Below are 17,934 nucleotides of genomic sequence, written 5' to 3'. Positions count from 1 at the left end.
GGAAAACTCGCTAAAACGCGGCCAGAATAACACACTCGTCCTATAAAAAAAAAAAAAAATTAATTAATGAGAATTAAATTGTAAATTGTGTCACTGATGGTGTAGTGGTCCACTCGCCCGACTTGTGTGCGGGCAGCGTGGATTCAGTTCCCACTCGGTGACGAAGTCTATGTCTGCCCTGTGACTGGCTGGCGACCAGTTCAGGGTGTAGTGCGCCTTTCGCCCGTAGTCAGCTGGGATAGGCTCCGGCACCCTCCTGCGACCCTGTACAGGAGAAGAGGTGTGCATAATGACAAATGACAAATGGTAATTTGAAAGATTTGTGATTTTCATGCAAACCGAAGTTCTGATCATGCCAACAAAAAATGAAGAAAAAAAGTTGCAGATGTACATGAGTGATGAGAATTTTGTGGTGCGAAAGAAGTGCTCAGGAAAATACTTGGGAAGACACTTTTTATATCGAACGCCACATCAGGCAGGACACCCTCGTGTTTATTTTCAGCCGTTTCCTCGTTCCTCGGCCCGACCGGTTTCGGGACAAATCCACTTGCGAGGCCGTCATGATTCTTGGTGAGCGGCCAAAATGATGTTAGGATTTAGAAATTTGTAACATTAGAAATGACGTAGCATATTGGAACAACCTTTCAGTACCGCTAAGCGTCTGGACAATGTGACAAATTTCCGTAATTTCACAAGAATGCGTTATACTTCTGCAAAAAAAACAACAAAACAAAACAAAACATCCCAAACGACAGCTCTTAACATAAAAAAAACAAAACAAAAAACTTGAGGTTGGGGCACAGGTAACTCAAGGCTCCACGTCGTACAAATGCGAACGTCCGGCGACGTCAATCAAAGTGAACGGCGCGGTTGCCGTCAAAGCGTTGGTCTCCCTCCCTGCTGACGAGCCGCCGGAAGAGCGAGTCGTCCTTCCGGCACAGAGCCGCCGGTGTGTCGAAGTCCACCACCTTCCCGGCGTGCAACACCAGCACGCGCTCGCAGTCCATGATCGTGTTGATCCTGAAGCGTGCAAGCAGACAAACGCACGCACGCACATTACAGTCAAGTCCACAAGTATTCGGACAAGGATGCAAACGCGTGGCCACTTTTGTCCAAAGTCAACATTTTCTCTCTTTAGGTGTCCCAATATGTTTGCTCACACCTTTTGTCATTTTTCACCTCCCACAGCTTTTTGGCAGTGGCGGGCGGTCAAGGCCTTCCCGGCCTTCTCTGCTGGCCTGACATAATCAAGAAATGATGATCATATTCTTCACGTTGATCTCATATGATGCATCCTAGTGATGCGTTTTCATCCAATCAGAATGCAGCCAGCTCGTGTTGCCAGGCGGATTTCAAAATAGCAGGAGCACACACTATTCGTCCGAGGCCTTCCGATACAATCGTGCGGGCGCCAATCAGATCACGATTTGTTGACCGTATGGCTTTCTCGCTGGCCTTACGCTGAAGGTGATGAAGGCGTTTTGTGATTGGATACTCACTCGTGAGGGGGCAGCGCTAGGCGGAATCAACGCGCCTGAACGTCGTAACGGGCGACCGTTCGAAAATCCCAAATATATTTTTTGCTTTTTTGAAACCACAATGGCCGAAGGAAGGAAAAGTGTGGATTGAACTGCACTTGCGAGGCCAATTTTAAGACGGACTTTTCAAGAGAAGCTCGGTCGACCAACACTCGCTCAGTGCTGCGTCAGTGTCTTATTCGTCCAGCCGGGGACCAAGTGGAACTTCACTGAAGGCCGACACGTGAAGCGCACGGCCCGCCGCTGCTTTTGGTCCGATTTCATTGGTCACTATCTTCACTCCTTTTGACCACCTTTTCCCTTCCCTTCTGTCTTAACTCTGCTGACATTTTTTTCACCTCCCGTCCAAATGTCCCTTTTTTGTACTTCCTGAACCCTCTTGCCTCAACGTAGCGCACGCACACACACCGACCTATGCGCAATGGTGAGGACCGTCTGGTGACGGAACCTTTCGGCGATGGTCTTCTGCAGCAGTTGGTCCGTCTTGCGGTCCACGCTGGCCGTGGCCTCGTCCACACACAGAACCTGCGCAGAAGCGGTCGTCATCAGCGGCGCCAAGCGCGAGCGGAGGATTGCCATCTGACCTTGGCCTGAGTGAGCAGCGCTCGCGACAGACACAGCAGCTGCCGCTGGCCCAGAGAGAAGGTCCGGCCTCGGTCCCGAAGCTCGGCATCCAGACCACCTGTCGCGCGCACACAAAAAAGCGCTTCGTCAATCCCAAAAACTTTCTCATTCCATAGAAGTGAACGCCGTCCCTCACCCATGGCGTCGACCACTGAGCCGAGGTGACACTGGTCCAGGACCTCGAGAAGCTGCCGGTCGTGGTGCCGCCCGCAGGGGTCCAGGTTCTCTCGGATGGTCCCGCTGAACAGGAAAGGGTCCTGAGGAATGATGGCCAGCCTGGACCTGAAGGAGGCAAACGGACCGTCCGATTCAGAAACGCACTTGGAGGTTACCATGGCATCGTGCAAGAACATCTGGACAAAGTCTTTAAGATCAAAGCAAAAGCCTCATGGAGACTTTTAACCTGAGCTATGACGCAACGTGGTTGGTCACGCCTCGACTGGAGCGTTTCAGAGCAATGACATTTTTTTAAAGCTCTGAGAAGCATGCTTTGTTTGTTGTGACGTTATTTTTCTCATTGATGTTCATTCTCGTTTGTTTCATGCTGCAGCTCTGACGGTTGTGTCCACCTAGAAGGAATAAAGACCGCTGTGGAACATCAGTACGTTGTCTGCCTGGGTTCGCTACATTGATTTTGAAACCAACAGCGTCATCTAGTGGAGTAAAAAATGATCAAGTGCTTCATGAGGCTTCGTTTTAGCGTCACTCCAAATTTGTCATTCCAACAAGCACGGAAGCATTTTCAGACCATGAAAAGCACATTTTTGGGTAATTATCACGTGAACGTGCTCAAGAAAGTGCACACGTGTAATTTGTGGTTTTGATTTGGTGCTCATTTCCAAGTTAATAAGAATTGGGAGACTTTTTGTTGTGCTGCATTTTGATGTGACGCTCCATGTGGTTTGTAGCAATTTCAGGTTAGACCTTGACCTTTGACCTGAGGCAGGTTCAAGATCAATCATGGCTCACGGGCAACAACAAATTCACTTCTCTGGCCGACTGGTTTTTAGTCATTCAATTTAAAAAAAAAATGTTTTTTTTGTGTGTGGGACACATATGATCTTGCTGTGAGCTTGACCTTTGACCTCTGTACATTGGCACGTCCAAACATTCTATGTGATGACTATCCCAGATTTTAGTGGTGATTTGTCAAAAGGTCACCTGAGCTGCTGGAGACCCACGCTGCCGACGTCCAGCCCGTCCAGGAGGATCTCGCCCCGACGCACCTCCACCATGCGGAAGAGCGCCGCGAACAAGGACGACTTGCCCGAGCCCGTGCGGCCCACGATGCCCACTTTCTCACCGGCGCGCACCACCAAGCTGACGTCGTCCAATGCGTTGGGAAGACCTTCCCTGTACACCAAGACCACATGGCGGAACTCCACGCTTCCGCGCTGGGGCCAGGATGGCGGCAGCTGAAAATCAGGACCAGAGCGACCCGTGAGGCGCGCCCGCCGGCTCCGGTGACGGTTGCAGGTTTCGCGCCGGCGCACCTGCGGGTTCTGCTGCTGAGGTTCCGCCGGGAGCTGGCTGGAATATTCGTGAGCTCGCTCCACGCTCACCAGCTGCATCTCGGTCTGCGTGAACGCGGCGATGACGCCCGACAGCAGCGAGGTGACGGACAGCGCGTACGACAGCGACAAACCCACCAGGCCTGCAATACGAGCACGATACATGTCACCACACCGTCTGCGCGTCGCTACACGCCGGTAGCCTGACTTATGACTTTTAGTGGCTCATTACGAAAACCCGAGCGACCCATTTGATGCTTTTTGCCGGCTGGAGATTTGTTGATGAAACGTTGACGTATTCTCGGCATCGTGAAACTCAAAAAGCTGAACTCTGCAAGATTTTGCCCCGAAAAATCTTTTTGATCGTTTATGACTCACACGTCTTCAAAAGAGCAGATTAACACTGGCTCTTCTTTCAAGCCTCAAATCGGGTTCAAATTGGCCACTCTCTCTCACTGCGGATGCGACGTCATGCGCGTTCTCGTCGTCTCCGAGTCGCAACCAGAAGCTATTGCGTCGCCAGAACGGATTCTACAAACGCACACCCGAGACAACCCCAGTGTCTCCGAGGAAGACCAGAAAAAGCAAAACGGTGACACGAAGGAATGAGTGTGCAATTTCATTTTTGGGCCGCAGGTGGCAGTAGTGATTAGAAAGTCAAAAACCTGCAAAGTGGAGCTTTAAAACAATCACGGCCGCATACAAAGTGCTGCTCATGGAACAAAATTTGTAAGCCGGTACAATAAAGCAATGCCATTAAAACAGTAGGAAACCAAAAACCACCAAAACAATGGCGAGTCAAAAGCCAAACAGAGCGACTGACATCACGGGAGCGGAACGAATCCACCTCAAAGCGAAGTTACAATCTAGCGGTGAAGGTATTTGAAGCGGGTAAGCCCCTCCCACCGCCCGCCCACTCACCGGGGTCGACCACATGGAAGCGGTGCTGGACAACGGCCACGGCGGCAAGGCCGGTCACCACGGCGACACCGATGAGCTGCAGACGGATGTCCAACCACTGCATGGCGGCGTTGCTGAGGAACAAACAGCGCTGGTTCTTGTCCAAGCGACGCACGCTTTCCTCCTCAAACCTGCCGGCACACACAAAACAGCTGGCACCGCTTCGTTCGGGATCTTATCGAGTAGTGACGCTTTTTTGCACTTTTTTTCCCTAAAGGCTGGGCAATTATAGGAAAAAAAAAAAGGATCACCACCACTAAGTTGACTGATATTGAAACCAAAATCAATAAACACGGTTAAAATCATTCAAAAATCATTACCTGACCGTGTGAGTTACTGCAGTTTGAGAATATTCGTTTTTTATAAGGAATGTTCCCAGTTTAGGTTTCTAATTTGAGCTCTCTTGTTGAATTTGGTCGGGGCGGTCTCGTTGTCATTTTCGGAGGATGTCGTTTGCCAGAATAAGCCATCGGTCTCCCCTTATGACTCCGTTCCTCCTCACTTCTTTAAGGAGGAGCTCCCGACTATTGACAAATCGCTTTTGACCATGATCAAGACGTGCTGTCGAATTTTAGACCCATTTCCAGATTGTCTTTTAGTTCTAAAATTGCGGAAAAGTCGGTGTCCGTGCGGTTAAAATCTTTCTTGGATGAACACGATGTCACGGAGGTCTTCCAGTCAGGTTTCACCTGCTACGAGTTTTGAGTGATCTCCTCCTGACAAACGACGCTGGCGATGGCGTGTCTTGTCTTGTTGGATTGAACTGCAGCGTTCGACACGGTGGACCACCAAATTCTTCTGGCTCGTTTACACCTCTAGAGTGGTTTAGATCCGATTTGGCCGGCAGGACCTTTTGTGTTTGCCTCGTCTGTCATTTTGTTGTATGGTGTTCCACGGGGTTCTGTTTTGGGGCCCTTGTTGTTTTCGCAAGACTTGTTGAAAACACGGAATTTCCTTCCATTACTACTGACAGTCAGATCTGGCCTGCTGAGCAAAAAAGTTTCTGAAGTTTTTCCACATCAGCTGCTGAGTGTGAAAGGACTGTGACTCTGGCGAGTTGATTTTTTTTCTTTTTTTTAACAGCACTTACCTGGCGCAGCTCCGACTGGCCCGAATGGTGGCGAGGCCGGCGAGCGTCTCCGAGAAGTGCGAGTAGACGGGCGAGAGTGTGACGCTGCACAGCCGCTTGAGCTCGCGGGACGTATGCCGGTAGAAGGACTGCGTGCGCAGGTAGAGCAGCGCCAAAGGGGGCAGCGCCAGCAGCAGCCAGGGCAGTGCCAAACTCATCACGACCAACGTGCCCAGCAGAGCGAACACGTTGGCCAGCAGGATGTTGAACACGAAGGGCAGGCTGTCGTCCACGCTGTACACGTCCGACGAGAAGCGATTGAGGATGTGACCCAACGGCGTCGTGTCAAAGAAGCTCACCGTGGCCTGCGTTCACGAGCCACTCCGTCACTATACACAGCAGTCCATACGCATCGGCAGCACAGAAACGTTTTTTTGACAGAGAGATAGTTTTGATTTAGTTTTGACTTGGTTTTCTCAAACTCGGTGAGTTTAATTTGTTTTAGAGGAGGTTTGTTTGGTTTGATTAGTTGGGGATTTTTTTATTGGTTTTAGCATTAGTTTTAGTTTTTAAATAAATTCCCAAATGATTGTTTGACCTTCCTTCGTCTGTACAGCCATTCAGTAATGCCCAAATAAATACTTTTAACAATGAAGCTTGAAAGCTCACGTCTGATATTATTGACAAAAATGAAAGACTTTTCACTATAATTACTTTGTACTTATATTTCGTCGTAGTTCATTTTCTAAACAACAAATGTAGCAGCAGTTAGTTCTTTTTCTTTGGAAAGCACTCGTTTTTATTTGACTTAGTTAAGGAAGATGCTTTTGTTTTTTCGTTGGCTGTCGTTGACGACAATAACCTTGATTTCAATAAAAATGATGGTGGCAAAAAGTTTGTCCTGTTACGGTAAATTGTGGCCGCTAAGTTTTTAGTTTTTTTTCACGAGACCTCTCCCCCGACTCTTTCCTTATTGGTCCCCCCTGATTCCAGCTCAGCTGCTCATTCAGTGCTGGGGAGCGGGACCGATTGCTTTTAGGTGCTCAACCTGCAACAGTTTAAAAAAAACAATAAAAAAAACCCCCACAAAAACCAAAGGCTGGCTGGCTATGTCGTGTCGTGTTGTGTGTTGTCCGGTGTGCCAGTCAGTCCCTAATCCTTTTTGTGTGTGTGTTTCCTTCCAGCCTTTTGTGTAGAGCACATTTTAGTTCTGAGCCAGTCGTTCGTCTCGCCACTTTTCATTCGTGTTTAGGATCATCAGGTCATTTACCTGACACTTAATTTGTTCGGTGCACCAGGAAAGTCAGGATTCGAGGTACACCTCATGTTATGTTTGAGATTCTGTTTCGTGTGTTGCCGTTTCGCTCTCTGTCGTGTGTCTCCCCGTTGGCGTTGCGCCACAATAGCGCACAAGAGTACACCACTTCACTTTGAGAAACCCCGCCCCCCTCGTTGCGACCTGATTTCATCTTTCTTTCCATGTTTGTCATACTTATCGGATCGCAGTTGCGAAGGAGGGAACAGATCGCAGTCACCTTGACGACGCGATCCAGGAGTCGGTCGTGGATGGCGGCGGCGGCGCAGAGAGCGCCGTAGGCGAAGAGGAAAGCTCGCAGGGCGGTGAAGATGCTGTTGGCCCCCGCGATGGCGCCGTACACGGCCAGGTAGAAGTGCACCTCGATGCTCGGCGCAGGCGCCGGCGACAAAGGAAACCTGGGGGGGGGGACATTCCAGATCATTTCTCGATTTTTTTTTCTTCCATTCATGGGCAGTTAAGTCGCGTATGGACATCACGATTATTATATTAAAAATTACTGCGCTAACGAAAACAAAAACAAACACTTGAATTATCATGTCAGGGTCCTTTGAGTGCTGAGGTTTCCGGGTTTATAAACGCAACACTTGGTACGGGGTCGCCGAGTGACCGTAATATTGTCATAGCACAGGCGCTCTTGCTGTTCAATACAAAAACTGTGTTTGAGTTTGAATGAACCTTAGTTGGCTGACAAATGCTGCACAAATGCAATTTTCTTTCCATCCCTAATATAATACCAAGACATATTTTCCAATTTTAGCTAAGCCGCCACTCACTTTAATGGACCTTTGAAAAGAGTCATTTAAAAAAACATCCCCAAAAAGCCCTCGGCTGTGCTCACATTAAACTCCCACTTGAGAACAGCAACAGGCGAGGAGAAGTCGACGAGCCGCAGAGGGAACGGTTGCTCCCGGTGGAAGAGTTGCTCTTCAGCGCCGAGATCCAGTGAGACAACCACCAGTCCGACGCGTTCTTGGAGGCTGCGGCACAACACACCACAATCAACACTGACACTTGCACTTACAGTTAAAAAAAAAAAAAAAAAAATTTGCCCATAGTGACCATGGTCTTTTTTCATAAATCTTGAACATAAAATACGAAGACTAATCCTAAAACCAAATTAAAGCCAAGTCTTTTTTGAACAAACTAAAACTAATAAAAACTAACAAATCGGCCCTGAAAGCAAATTAAAACTAACTCAATAAAAAAAAAAAAAAAGAAATTCTAATTGAAATTCCAAAACGATAACAATCGTGGTAGACACGAATATAAATATCATAATCATAGTCTGAAACTGTTACAACAAAACTGGAAAACCTCGAGGCTTGGAAGGTGAACGTGAAAGTGGACGCAAACCTTGCATGGCAAGGAGCAACGTCAAAATGAAGGTGGCCAGGACTCCGCCCACCGCCGCCCAGTAGGCGTGGTACACTTCCCACGAAAGGCTTCCTGCCTGCTTCTTCTCCAAAGCCGAACGGTCGTCATCGTCATCGTCCAGACGAAGCTCTCGCAAGGAAGTTTCTTCCTCTTCTTCATTCTCACCTTCTGCTCACACGAAAGGAGCCACCGTCACAACCAAACAGTCGCAGAACGTATGCAAGACGGACGACGATGCTTTCATCGCACCTTTTTCTTTGCAGTCAAGCTCCTTGTTGGCTCGAGTAGGTTCAGCTTGGAGCAAAGGAAGGATTTCCGCCGGCGAACCTGAAGACGACAACGAGAGCGCTCGGTCACAATTTGGCCTCTCTCGCACCGACATTCATCGGCCTTTTGTTGGCTACAAATAAAAATGGCGCTGATCAGTCAGTCTTCGCTGTTGTGCGCCTTTTTTAAGTTCTAGGCGTCAGATGCAAACCGAATGTGAACGACGACTCGAGTCAACTTGACTCGATTGAACAAAAAGCAGCCGAATTTACCGGCGTTGACGATGGTGCCGTTGTCCATGAGGAGGACCGCGTCGGCGGCGTCCACCAACTCCAAGCGGTGCGTGCAAAGAATTCGGGTCTTTCCCGCCAGCTGCTCCAGGATGCACTTGCGCATGAGGAGACGAGCCACCTGGGCGTCCACCGCCGCCAGCGGGTCGTCCAGGAGGTACACGTCTTTGTCCTGCGCGCGCAGACATCCCAGTAATGGTGGACATTTGTTGCTGAATGAAATCCATCGCGCCTCACCATGTAAACGGCCCTGGCGAGAGCCACTCGGGCTTTCTGGCCTCCGCTCAGCCTGACGCCGTTCTCGCCCACTTCTGTGCGGTCGCCGTCGGGCAAAGTCTAGCGCAAAGCACAACACAGTATTTGGAATAACTTCAAATTGTGATTTCTGGGGAAAATGTGTGTGAATTCTTACCACCGGACGTTGTACTGAAATGTGCTACAACTGAGTGAAAAGTATGAAAATTGAAAAAAAATATTGAATGATGCACTAAGGCAGGGGTGTCCAACTCAAATACACAGTGGGCCGAAAAGGAAAACTTGAACAAAGCCGCGAGCCAGCATTTCATTTTTTAAAAACAATATAAATGCTGATTTTTTTTTTTATTGAGAAGTGGTTTTATTAAAGTAATACAATGCTTCATTTTAAAAATGACTATTATTATTTTGAATGCTACTATTATCATGTAAAATGATATAGTAGTCATTCGGTCTAGCCTCACGGGCCAAGTTCGGCCCGCAGGCCAGTGTTTGACACCCATGTATTATGGCGTTAGGGTAATGAGATTGTATACACGGAAACACCGAACAGAAATGAACAAAATTACCAAAAGTAACATTTTTGTGAATTATGAAATACAAACCAAAATACTTAAAAAAAAAAAAAGAAACGAAAACTGAAACGACATCTTACGTCTATAAAATGAACAAAAATGCCCCTCATTTTCATTTTTGTCAATTAATATCAGATGAGCTTTCGGGGTTCATTTCAAATGCAGTTATTTTCTGTTTTGCAAAAAAGATGACTTGGCTTTATTAAACAATACTTAATATATTGTCATGGACATTTCTGGGTAGACTTCCCCTTTAAGAGATATGTATTTGTTTTTCTAAATGTAATTATTATTTTTGTTTTATTTCTAAACAATACCTTAATCATGGCAACCCGGTATGGTAGTGGTTTTTCAAAGATTGCAATTGATGCGGGCAACGTACGGCGAGGTCGTCGGCGAGAGCGCAGGCCTCCACCACGGCCCGGTAGAAGGACGCGTCGTAGCTTTTGCCGAACAGGATGTTGTCACGCACGGACGCGTGCTGGAGCCACGGCTCCTGCGCCGCCAGGCCGAGGCCGCGCTCGCGATGCGCCACGTACACCACGCCGCTGTGCCTGCGCAGGGAGCACATACACATGCGTCAGGCCCTGAAGGCATCACCGCGCTGGCAGGCGCCTCAAGCCTGCCAGCGCGGTTGGGAAACAGACAAAAACTAAACAAAAAACATTTGATTTAAAATAAATAAATAAGATGAAGAATTTCTTGAAAATAAAATAAGAATTCACGACCATTTGATTTCATATCTAACTATGTCATTTAGTTATTTTGACATTTAAAAAAAAAAAAAAAGGATATTTTGACCGAACTTGCATGTGGAATACTTTTTAAAAAAGGAATTCATGATTTGAATTGCATTATTTCTCAACAAACAACCAATTGTAATGAAACCAATTTTATTTTACAATATTGTCAGTAAAGTTGTTTCTTAAAATAACGAGCAATAATTCACGCCAATGTTTTTGCGATCATTCCAGAATAAACGTGCAATTATTCATTTTGCCAATCTTATGTCGGATGACGCGCTGTAACGAGAGGAACACAACAAGATTTGTGAAGGGTTGCTTATTTTAATAAGAATAATAAATGGTTGCAGCAGTTTGTAAGATACGCCTTAAAAAATATAAAGCTGAACAATGAAATAAAAACTTTTCAAATAGAAAACTTTTTGCTTTATCTTTGGCTTTTGTGCCGTTGCTTCACCTGTTGAGTTCTCCGACGATGGCGGCCAGCAGGGAGCTCTTGCCGCAACCCACCTTCCCGACCACCACGGTTAGGGAGCCCTGGTGAAAAAAAATAACAAAACACACACGCACGCACGCACGCACACACACACACACACACACACACACGCACGCGTCGTCATGGCAACGGAGCCAGAAGGCAGTAGGATGTCTTGTGTGTGGGCACCTTTCTTATGTTGAGATTGAGGCTGTGCAGGAGCAGCAGGTGTCCAACGGGGGCGCCGTCTTCCGCTTCAGCGACCACCTGCGGCCCCTCCCAACTGAACGTGCCCTCATTCAACAGCACCGCCGTCTGGTTGTCTTCGGGCCACACTGCCGATGAAACATTCGACACCACATGACGACAGCGGTGATCTTACTTTTTTTTTGCAGAGATGAAATTCATGTGACGGTGCGAGAGGCGGGGCTTACCGAGGGCGTAGTAGGCCTGCAGATTGCGGTTGGCGAGTCTGAAGAAGCGCTGGATGCGCTCCAGTGACACCTTGGCTTCCAGAATACCGTTCAGCACCCACGGGAAGGCGTTGAGAGGGACGATCAGCATTCCCACCAGAGCCAACGTGGTGAAAACCTGCAAGAGGAAGAGGAACTTTCGGTCAACAGCACCCCGTTGTCTACGCATGCACGCACGCGGGCCGTGAATCGTATTCCAGCAATTCTTGTTGTTGCGCTTGCCTTGGCTGCAGTGAGCTGGTGTCCCAGGAGCACGTAGGTGAGGAAGGTGAGGATGGAGATGAGCACGGGCAGCGCGGCCCACGTGTACACGCACATGGCATCCAGGTACTTGACGGCCTTGAGGTGCGACAGCTCACCGCCACGACTTTGCCACACCTTACGAGCAAAGTGGGCCTCCCAGCCGTAGAACTTGATGACACGGATCCCCAGCAGGATCTCCGTCATCAGCTGGGAGCAACACCAAAAGTATCGGGACGGCTGTCAAGCGCTTTTCCGGCCGTTTGGAAGGAGAGCTCACCTTGACGCGGGTGTCCTTGTGGCGCAGCATGTGCTGATTGTTGCGGACGATGCAAGTCGCCAGGAACTTGTTCAAGGGTACCAGCAGCAGGGCCAAGCCCAGCCCACCCAGGAAGGCCACGCCCACTTGCAGGTAAAGCAGGTAGAGGGCGATGGCGAGCTGAAAGGGGAGGCTCCACAGCTCGTGGAAGCTGTTGAAGAAGTTGACCACGCGGTCCGTGTCGGCACTCATTAGGTTGACGACCTCCCCCAAGGCCAGGCGGGCCAGACCGGCGTTGCCCACCCGCAGCGTTTTGCCATAAATGGCCGACACCAGGGCGGCGCGGGCCGACAGCGCCACCTAAAGCAAGGACAACAACGATGCAGAAATTACAAAATGAGAACACTTGCAAGGAGCATGGAGCAAGCTAACACTGGGCGGTAACAGAAGGCAATTTTGTTTATTCAACGTGAACTAAGTTCCCTCCCCCAAAACAAACTTTTCACACAGATAAATGAAAATTGATTTATTAGCATTATTTGGGGTGAGGCAAACAATTAGCTGTTGGCCAATTAATATATATATTTTTTGAAATCAATGAATTAAAATTACTTTAAAGGTCCTTTCACGCTATCAATAAAGATACCATTTTTACAAACAGGCCACCAACAATCAGTTATTTTTATAATCATGTCGATTATTTTGTTGATTAATGGAGAAATCAGAAAATCTCTATCGATCCCTTTTTCGAAAAACATTTACGAAAATGCAAAAAATAAACAAATAAATAAAAAAACATTTGGCAAAAATAGCCCAATATTTGCAGATTTTAAAAGACTTAATGATGTCAGCCGGTTAATCGATTGGGCCCGAGCGATTTGCTCCAAAAAAATGAAAACTACAATCCATCCATTATCACTTTGGCTTCTCCTCATTCGGGTCGCGGGGGGTGCTGGAGCCTATCCCAGCTGTCTTCGGCCAGTAGGCGGGGACACCCTGAACGGGTTGCCGGCCAATCAATCGCAAGGCACACAAAGACAAACAACCATCCGCGCTCACACTCATACCGAGGGGCAATTTAGAGTGTTCAATCGACCTGCCATGCATGTTTCCGGAATGTGGGAGGAAACCGGGGTACCCGAAGGAAACCCACGCGGGCACGGGGAGAACATGCAAACTCCAGAAAGGAAGGAAGGACTCAAACCCTGCACCGCTGTACTGTGAGGCCATCATGTTAACCGGTCGTGTTAAATTTGTTTAAAAAAAAAAAGTAAGTACTGTAGTTGTCTTTATTGCGAGGCCCAGATGTCTTCGGAATACACGTTTGAGGACCAGTTGAACGCAATAAAGCAGGGTCAACACTGCACTTTATTTAAATGGATGACATTTGTACTGCCTGGCTAAACAATTTCGAATGGACCCACCTTGGACACTTGGAAGGCAAAGACATTTTGCAGGACGGCGCTGAGAAGGGCGCTGGCGAAGAGGGCCGCGCAGCACCAGGCGCCGCTGCTGACAGGGGCGTCCCGGTCCTCCATGAAGCCCACCAGGAGGCTGAGGAGGAGCGGCCCGCAGAAGCGCAGCATGTTGACCGCCAGTTTCAACACCCCTAAGGCGTAATAGCGCCCCCCAAAGGCCACGTGCAGGACGCGCAACAGGCTCACATCACCGTCCAGTTCCGGCAGCTCCTCACCGACGTCGTGGATGGGCCGGGGCCAGGGGTCGGGCGCCGCCCCCCAGCGGTACGTGGCCCAGCTCTGGTGAAAGCGGCGGCGGATAACGGCGGTGCGCAGGTCGCGGGGGAGGTGGTAGACGCGGGCCGCCCGGTCCAGCTCGCCGAGCCGGCCCCGGCGCAGGAGCGGTGTCAGCCACAGATACAAAAGACGGGACAAGCACCCGCTGCCGTCCTCTGCCACCATTTCCCCCGTGTCCTCCTCGGGAAGCAACGGCGCGTCGTCCTCGTCTTGGACGCTCAACGCGGGTTGCTGTGCACGTGGCGGCGGACACGCCGCACCTGCGAGGTACAGCGGCACGGCGAATGTCCGGACGGCGGCCACAACTGTACGTGCCAACTGGAGACGTCCGCTTGACGTCACTGGGGTGGTTCCTACATAGTCCAAATGCCAACTATCAAGAAACAATTTTCACTTTTCAGGTATACCATATGAACATTTTAAATGTGAAATTTGAGGAAATTTCTCTTTTTTTTTTTTTATTTCTCTGGAAAAAAATGATAATTCTATAATCTGTAAATTATAGAAAGAATAATAATAATAATAATAAGATGCACATTTCTTTAGTCACATATTACAAATTATTACGTCAAATAATTTGCAACCTTTGAGTGCACAGATGTGTTTTATAAAACATCAATTTACTCAAATGTCACAAGTTATTCATTTCTTTTAAAATCATTTGAACAAAATCTCACAATTTATGAAATTCTGTACTTTGCCATACGTGAGTATTGACTCAACATCACGTTCAAAAAACAATTTTTACCGGGAAATTAGACATTTTTATTCTTATTCTTGGCAAAAAAAACAAACAAACTCAAATTACGCAGTTACTCAAAAGTCACCAAATATTTTTTGGGAGGATTATATCTTTTTTTTTTTACTTAAAAAAAAAATCACACAATTTGAGAAGCTAAATGCATATTTCTTCCATAAATTATTGGATTTGTGGCTCTGGATTGGAATTTTTTTCTCCTCAGGAAAAAAGTCATCTAATTTACAGTTTTACTCGGGTCACAAATTGCATTGTAAATATTTACATGTGCATCAGACACATGTACAGTATTTACTTATTATACTGTAATGAAATAATGTGTGAAATTGCATACTTTGGAGGAAGATGACGACGGTCACGACGAGGTGTGGGCTGCCCAGAAGCACGGACAGGCTGAGCAGCAGAGGCCCCCGCGTCCACGGCGGGAGCGCGGCCACCGCGCCCATGTGGGCCAGCCAGGCCAGAGTGCCGAAGACGCCGGCGAGGGCGTCCGGGTATACGTCGGCTCGCCGGGCCACGACCGCCAGCACAGAGTCGGCGGCAAACAGCGCCGACGCCAGCGCCGACGCTAGCAGACGCAGCGTCCGGCCGCAAGGGTGCGCCGACCACGCGGGGTTGCACCTGACATGTCAACATTCAAAGTCAAATAATTGTGGGACTTAGAGGGATCATCCAGCCAGGAAGGTCCATTTTTCAAAAGCAAGCTTAATCTATGTATCCTTTTTTTCAGGAAAATATTAGCCTGCATTTTCAATTTGATCAATTTGTTTTGGCGAAATCAATACAAAACTAAAAGAGTTTAGAAGCGTCTTTTGGTAATCAGCATTATGGCCACGCCCCCTTTTCTCCCGGCATGTCCGACCGATCACAATTTGTCCATTCAAAGTCATTGTAAATACGTCTCAAATAATGTCAAAATAACGGGACCAACTGGGCCCAAAATGTACGTGGACATCTCTACTTTCAACCTTGGGAAAACATCACACAACAATTTCCCTTCACATGACTGACTTAAAAGTGAACGAGGGAATGAGCAGCATGTGTGCACTTTCTGATTTTAATACTGATGTCATTTTGACATGCAAAGCGATTATCAAAGTGCCAATGTTAACGTCAATCAATTGTCTCTTTAACGGAGAAATGCAATGAGCCCAGTGTTTGCTTGCCTGGCCACGCCCACGTAGAAGGCAGCGAGGGCGGCCATGAGGGCGTGGGGCAGGACGCCGAGCACCAGCTGGTTGAAACAGACGCCCACGTGTCCATCCTGCCACAGCTGGAACGGTCGCCGCTGGTCCGTGTGGCAAAACTCGGCCAGCAACGCTTTAGACCCGAAGCCCGCCATGTCGACCTCTAACTGGCCCACATCTTTAATCTACAAAGTAACACAAAAGGGTGACGTTCATGTCAGGGCATTCACATCAGATGATCGGTGTGGGGATGATGACAACAGTTTATACATGTGCCTCATACTTTTTAAAGTGGAATTCAAGGCAAGAAAACCTGCTGTGTTCTAATCAGGGTAAGAAAAGATTTGGATTTAGCATTATAGTTAGTTTTTATTTCATTTGTATTAGTTTTAGTCTTTTTTAATATGCTGAGTAATTGTTTTTAAAAATTGTTAGTGTAATAAAGCAAACAACAATTTGTAAATAACTGACGTTCCTTCTTCTGTGTGGATATACAGCATAACTGAAATAAATATAGATTTTTTTATTTTCTAAATCGTCTTACTTTGAGCAGTTTGGTCTTCACTGCATTTATTGATGTACAGTGTCCTTGAGGGTCTTGAAAGTCGCTTGCAAATTGAGTGTATTATTATTATTATTATTATTATTATTATTATTATTATATTTCAAGTCATCGCCATAAGCACAAGCTTAAGAAAAAAAAATGAATTCTATGAAAAAATGAACATGCAATATTTTTCTCATGAATGTAAGGAGGAAAAATGTTTTTTTTTTTAAAGACTCAAAAAAAAAAAGAATACACTCGACCAAACCTAGAAAACAAGTAAACCGTGATTCGAGAACAAGGGCATTCGGACGTCAATTCCAGTCGACGGCAGAGGGCAGTATCATATAAAAATGGCAGCACCATGGTAGTGAAAATGAGTGATATTCTTAATTTGATTCCTGCCAAAGCAAAATTCATCCAAATACTGCATTTAGACTAGTGGTGGACCAGAGGTGAAGAATCCCGGTCCAAAAAGGAAAAAGACTAATGGAACATGTTATAGCCACTGGTGGAAAGAGAGCTATTGTCAATTAAATCAATTTGGTTTTGAGTCCACAAAATAATGGAATTGATGATTGTTTTTTTTAAACAACAACAACAACAACAAAACAACAACAGAGTCTATGCGTTTAGAAATTAACAAACGTTATGGTGGTTGCAGGACTATTTTTGACGACCGTTTTATTCCATCACATTTTGACTGAGGTCATTCCTTTTTAAGAGTATGACGGTGTGTTGGCCCTATTTAGAGAAATTATTGGCCAGTTAAATTAAAACCAAATAATTGGTATCTCATGAAATATTGCAATTTTAGCCCATTTGTGTTTCTATTTATTTTCATACACATCTATCGTGGACGCAAGTGCGGTTATTTTAAATATCTGTTCATGAAATACCATAAATTTCATCTGCGTTCATCTGCAATAAGATGATAGAAATCGATGTCAAACTGAAGTTTGCATCAACGTTTTAAAGCGAGCGAACGGCACGTTTGTTGTGTTTTAGCAATTAATATCGGCACTTACCTAAAATAAATTAATTAATAAATAAACCGATTAAGAAGTTGGACGAATGTCGGAAAGGTGCCAAACCGATAGGACTCTCATAGTGAACACGCAGAGCTCTAAGATAGCGATGTTTGCAAACACAAGGCGTTAAGTCAATTAAATATTAAGTTTGTGTTACTCACCTTGGAGCTTGAATAACCACGTCAGCCAAACAACCATGACGTGAAATTGAAATAAAAGTTAAATAACAGAATTATCTGTCGCTTATCGATGACGCAACCAGACGTTTGGGTTGTTTTAATTAAAACAATGTAATTCACATATGTTAGCGTACATTAGAAGTTTACCAATCACATAAAATTGAACAAATTCGATCGTGAAATTAATAATTTAACTTGTAATTAAATAAAAAAAATCCTCATTGGGCTTTGACGGAAGTCTGTCGCTCATTGATGACGCGGAACATTCGCTCGGTCGTGCACAAGCTTAATGTATTATTTTTTTTAAACGCACATTTCCAAATCAGTTTTTATGATCATAAGCAAATTTATTTAAAAAGGAAAAGTCTCACCGCATACCTCGTCAGACAATGTTCTTCATATATTCATATTTATTTATACACAGTATAAAATTAACTGCTGGTTTCCTGGCTTCTCATGAAACGCTATCAATCAAGAGAAAAGTGTTAATAATGAGACTATTGCTATTAAA

The 17,934-nt window shown here is 46.5% G+C and overlaps 1 protein-coding gene across 1 annotated transcript; it reads right to left on the bottom strand.

Moving 5' to 3' along the window:
- Window positions 1–439: 439 nt before the first annotated feature.
- On the bottom strand, window positions 440–17,482 carry LOC148334394 (ATP-binding cassette sub-family C member 10-like). Its single transcript, XM_088299667.1, has 24 exons — window positions 17,406–17,482; window positions 15,649–15,854; window positions 14,817–15,103; window positions 13,396–14,078; window positions 11,993–12,331; window positions 11,695–11,922; window positions 11,434–11,590; window positions 11,189–11,334; window positions 10,982–11,061; window positions 10,164–10,335; window positions 9,189–9,287; window positions 8,934–9,123; window positions 8,644–8,721; window positions 8,374–8,562; window positions 7,859–7,997; window positions 7,238–7,415; window positions 5,724–6,067; window positions 4,595–4,764; window positions 3,656–3,816; window positions 3,324–3,577; window positions 2,299–2,444; window positions 2,123–2,220; window positions 1,951–2,063; window positions 440–1,020 (listed from the first exon to the last, which is right to left on the bottom strand). Exons 2-24 carry the CDS (start codon window positions 15,822–15,824, stop codon window positions 849–851), a joined length of 4,599 nt encoding a protein of 1,532 aa, XP_088155793.1. The 5' UTR covers window positions 15,825–15,854; window positions 17,406–17,482; the 3' UTR covers window positions 440–848.
- Between the last annotated feature and the right edge of the window lie 452 nt (window positions 17,483–17,934).

The sequence above is a fragment of the Idiotropiscis lumnitzeri genome, chromosome 6 (genome assembly GCF_059441095.1).
Source record: "Idiotropiscis lumnitzeri isolate Australia: NSW breed Sydney's pygmy pipehorse chromosome 6, RoL_Ilum_1.0, whole genome shotgun sequence".
NCBI classification, from domain to species: Eukaryota; Metazoa; Chordata; class Actinopteri; order Syngnathiformes; family Syngnathidae; genus Idiotropiscis; species Idiotropiscis lumnitzeri.
Note: the sequence above shows the minus strand (reverse complement) of the source record. Positions and strands in the feature narration are given on the sequence as shown.

Coding starts and splice junctions, on each gene's coding strand:
- LOC148334394 (XM_088299667.1), bottom strand. CDS start 15,824: ATGGCGGGCTTCGGGTCTAAAGCGTTGCTGGCCGAGTTTTGCCACACG. Junction 9,288..10,163: donor CTCTCGCCGACGACCTCGCC/GTACGTTGCCCG, acceptor GCTTTGCGCTAG/ACTTTGCCCGACGGCGACCG. Junction 2,445..3,323: donor GTGGGTCTCCAGCAGCTCAG/GTGACCTTTTGA, acceptor TGCCTCCTTCAG/GTCCAGGCTGGCCATCATTC.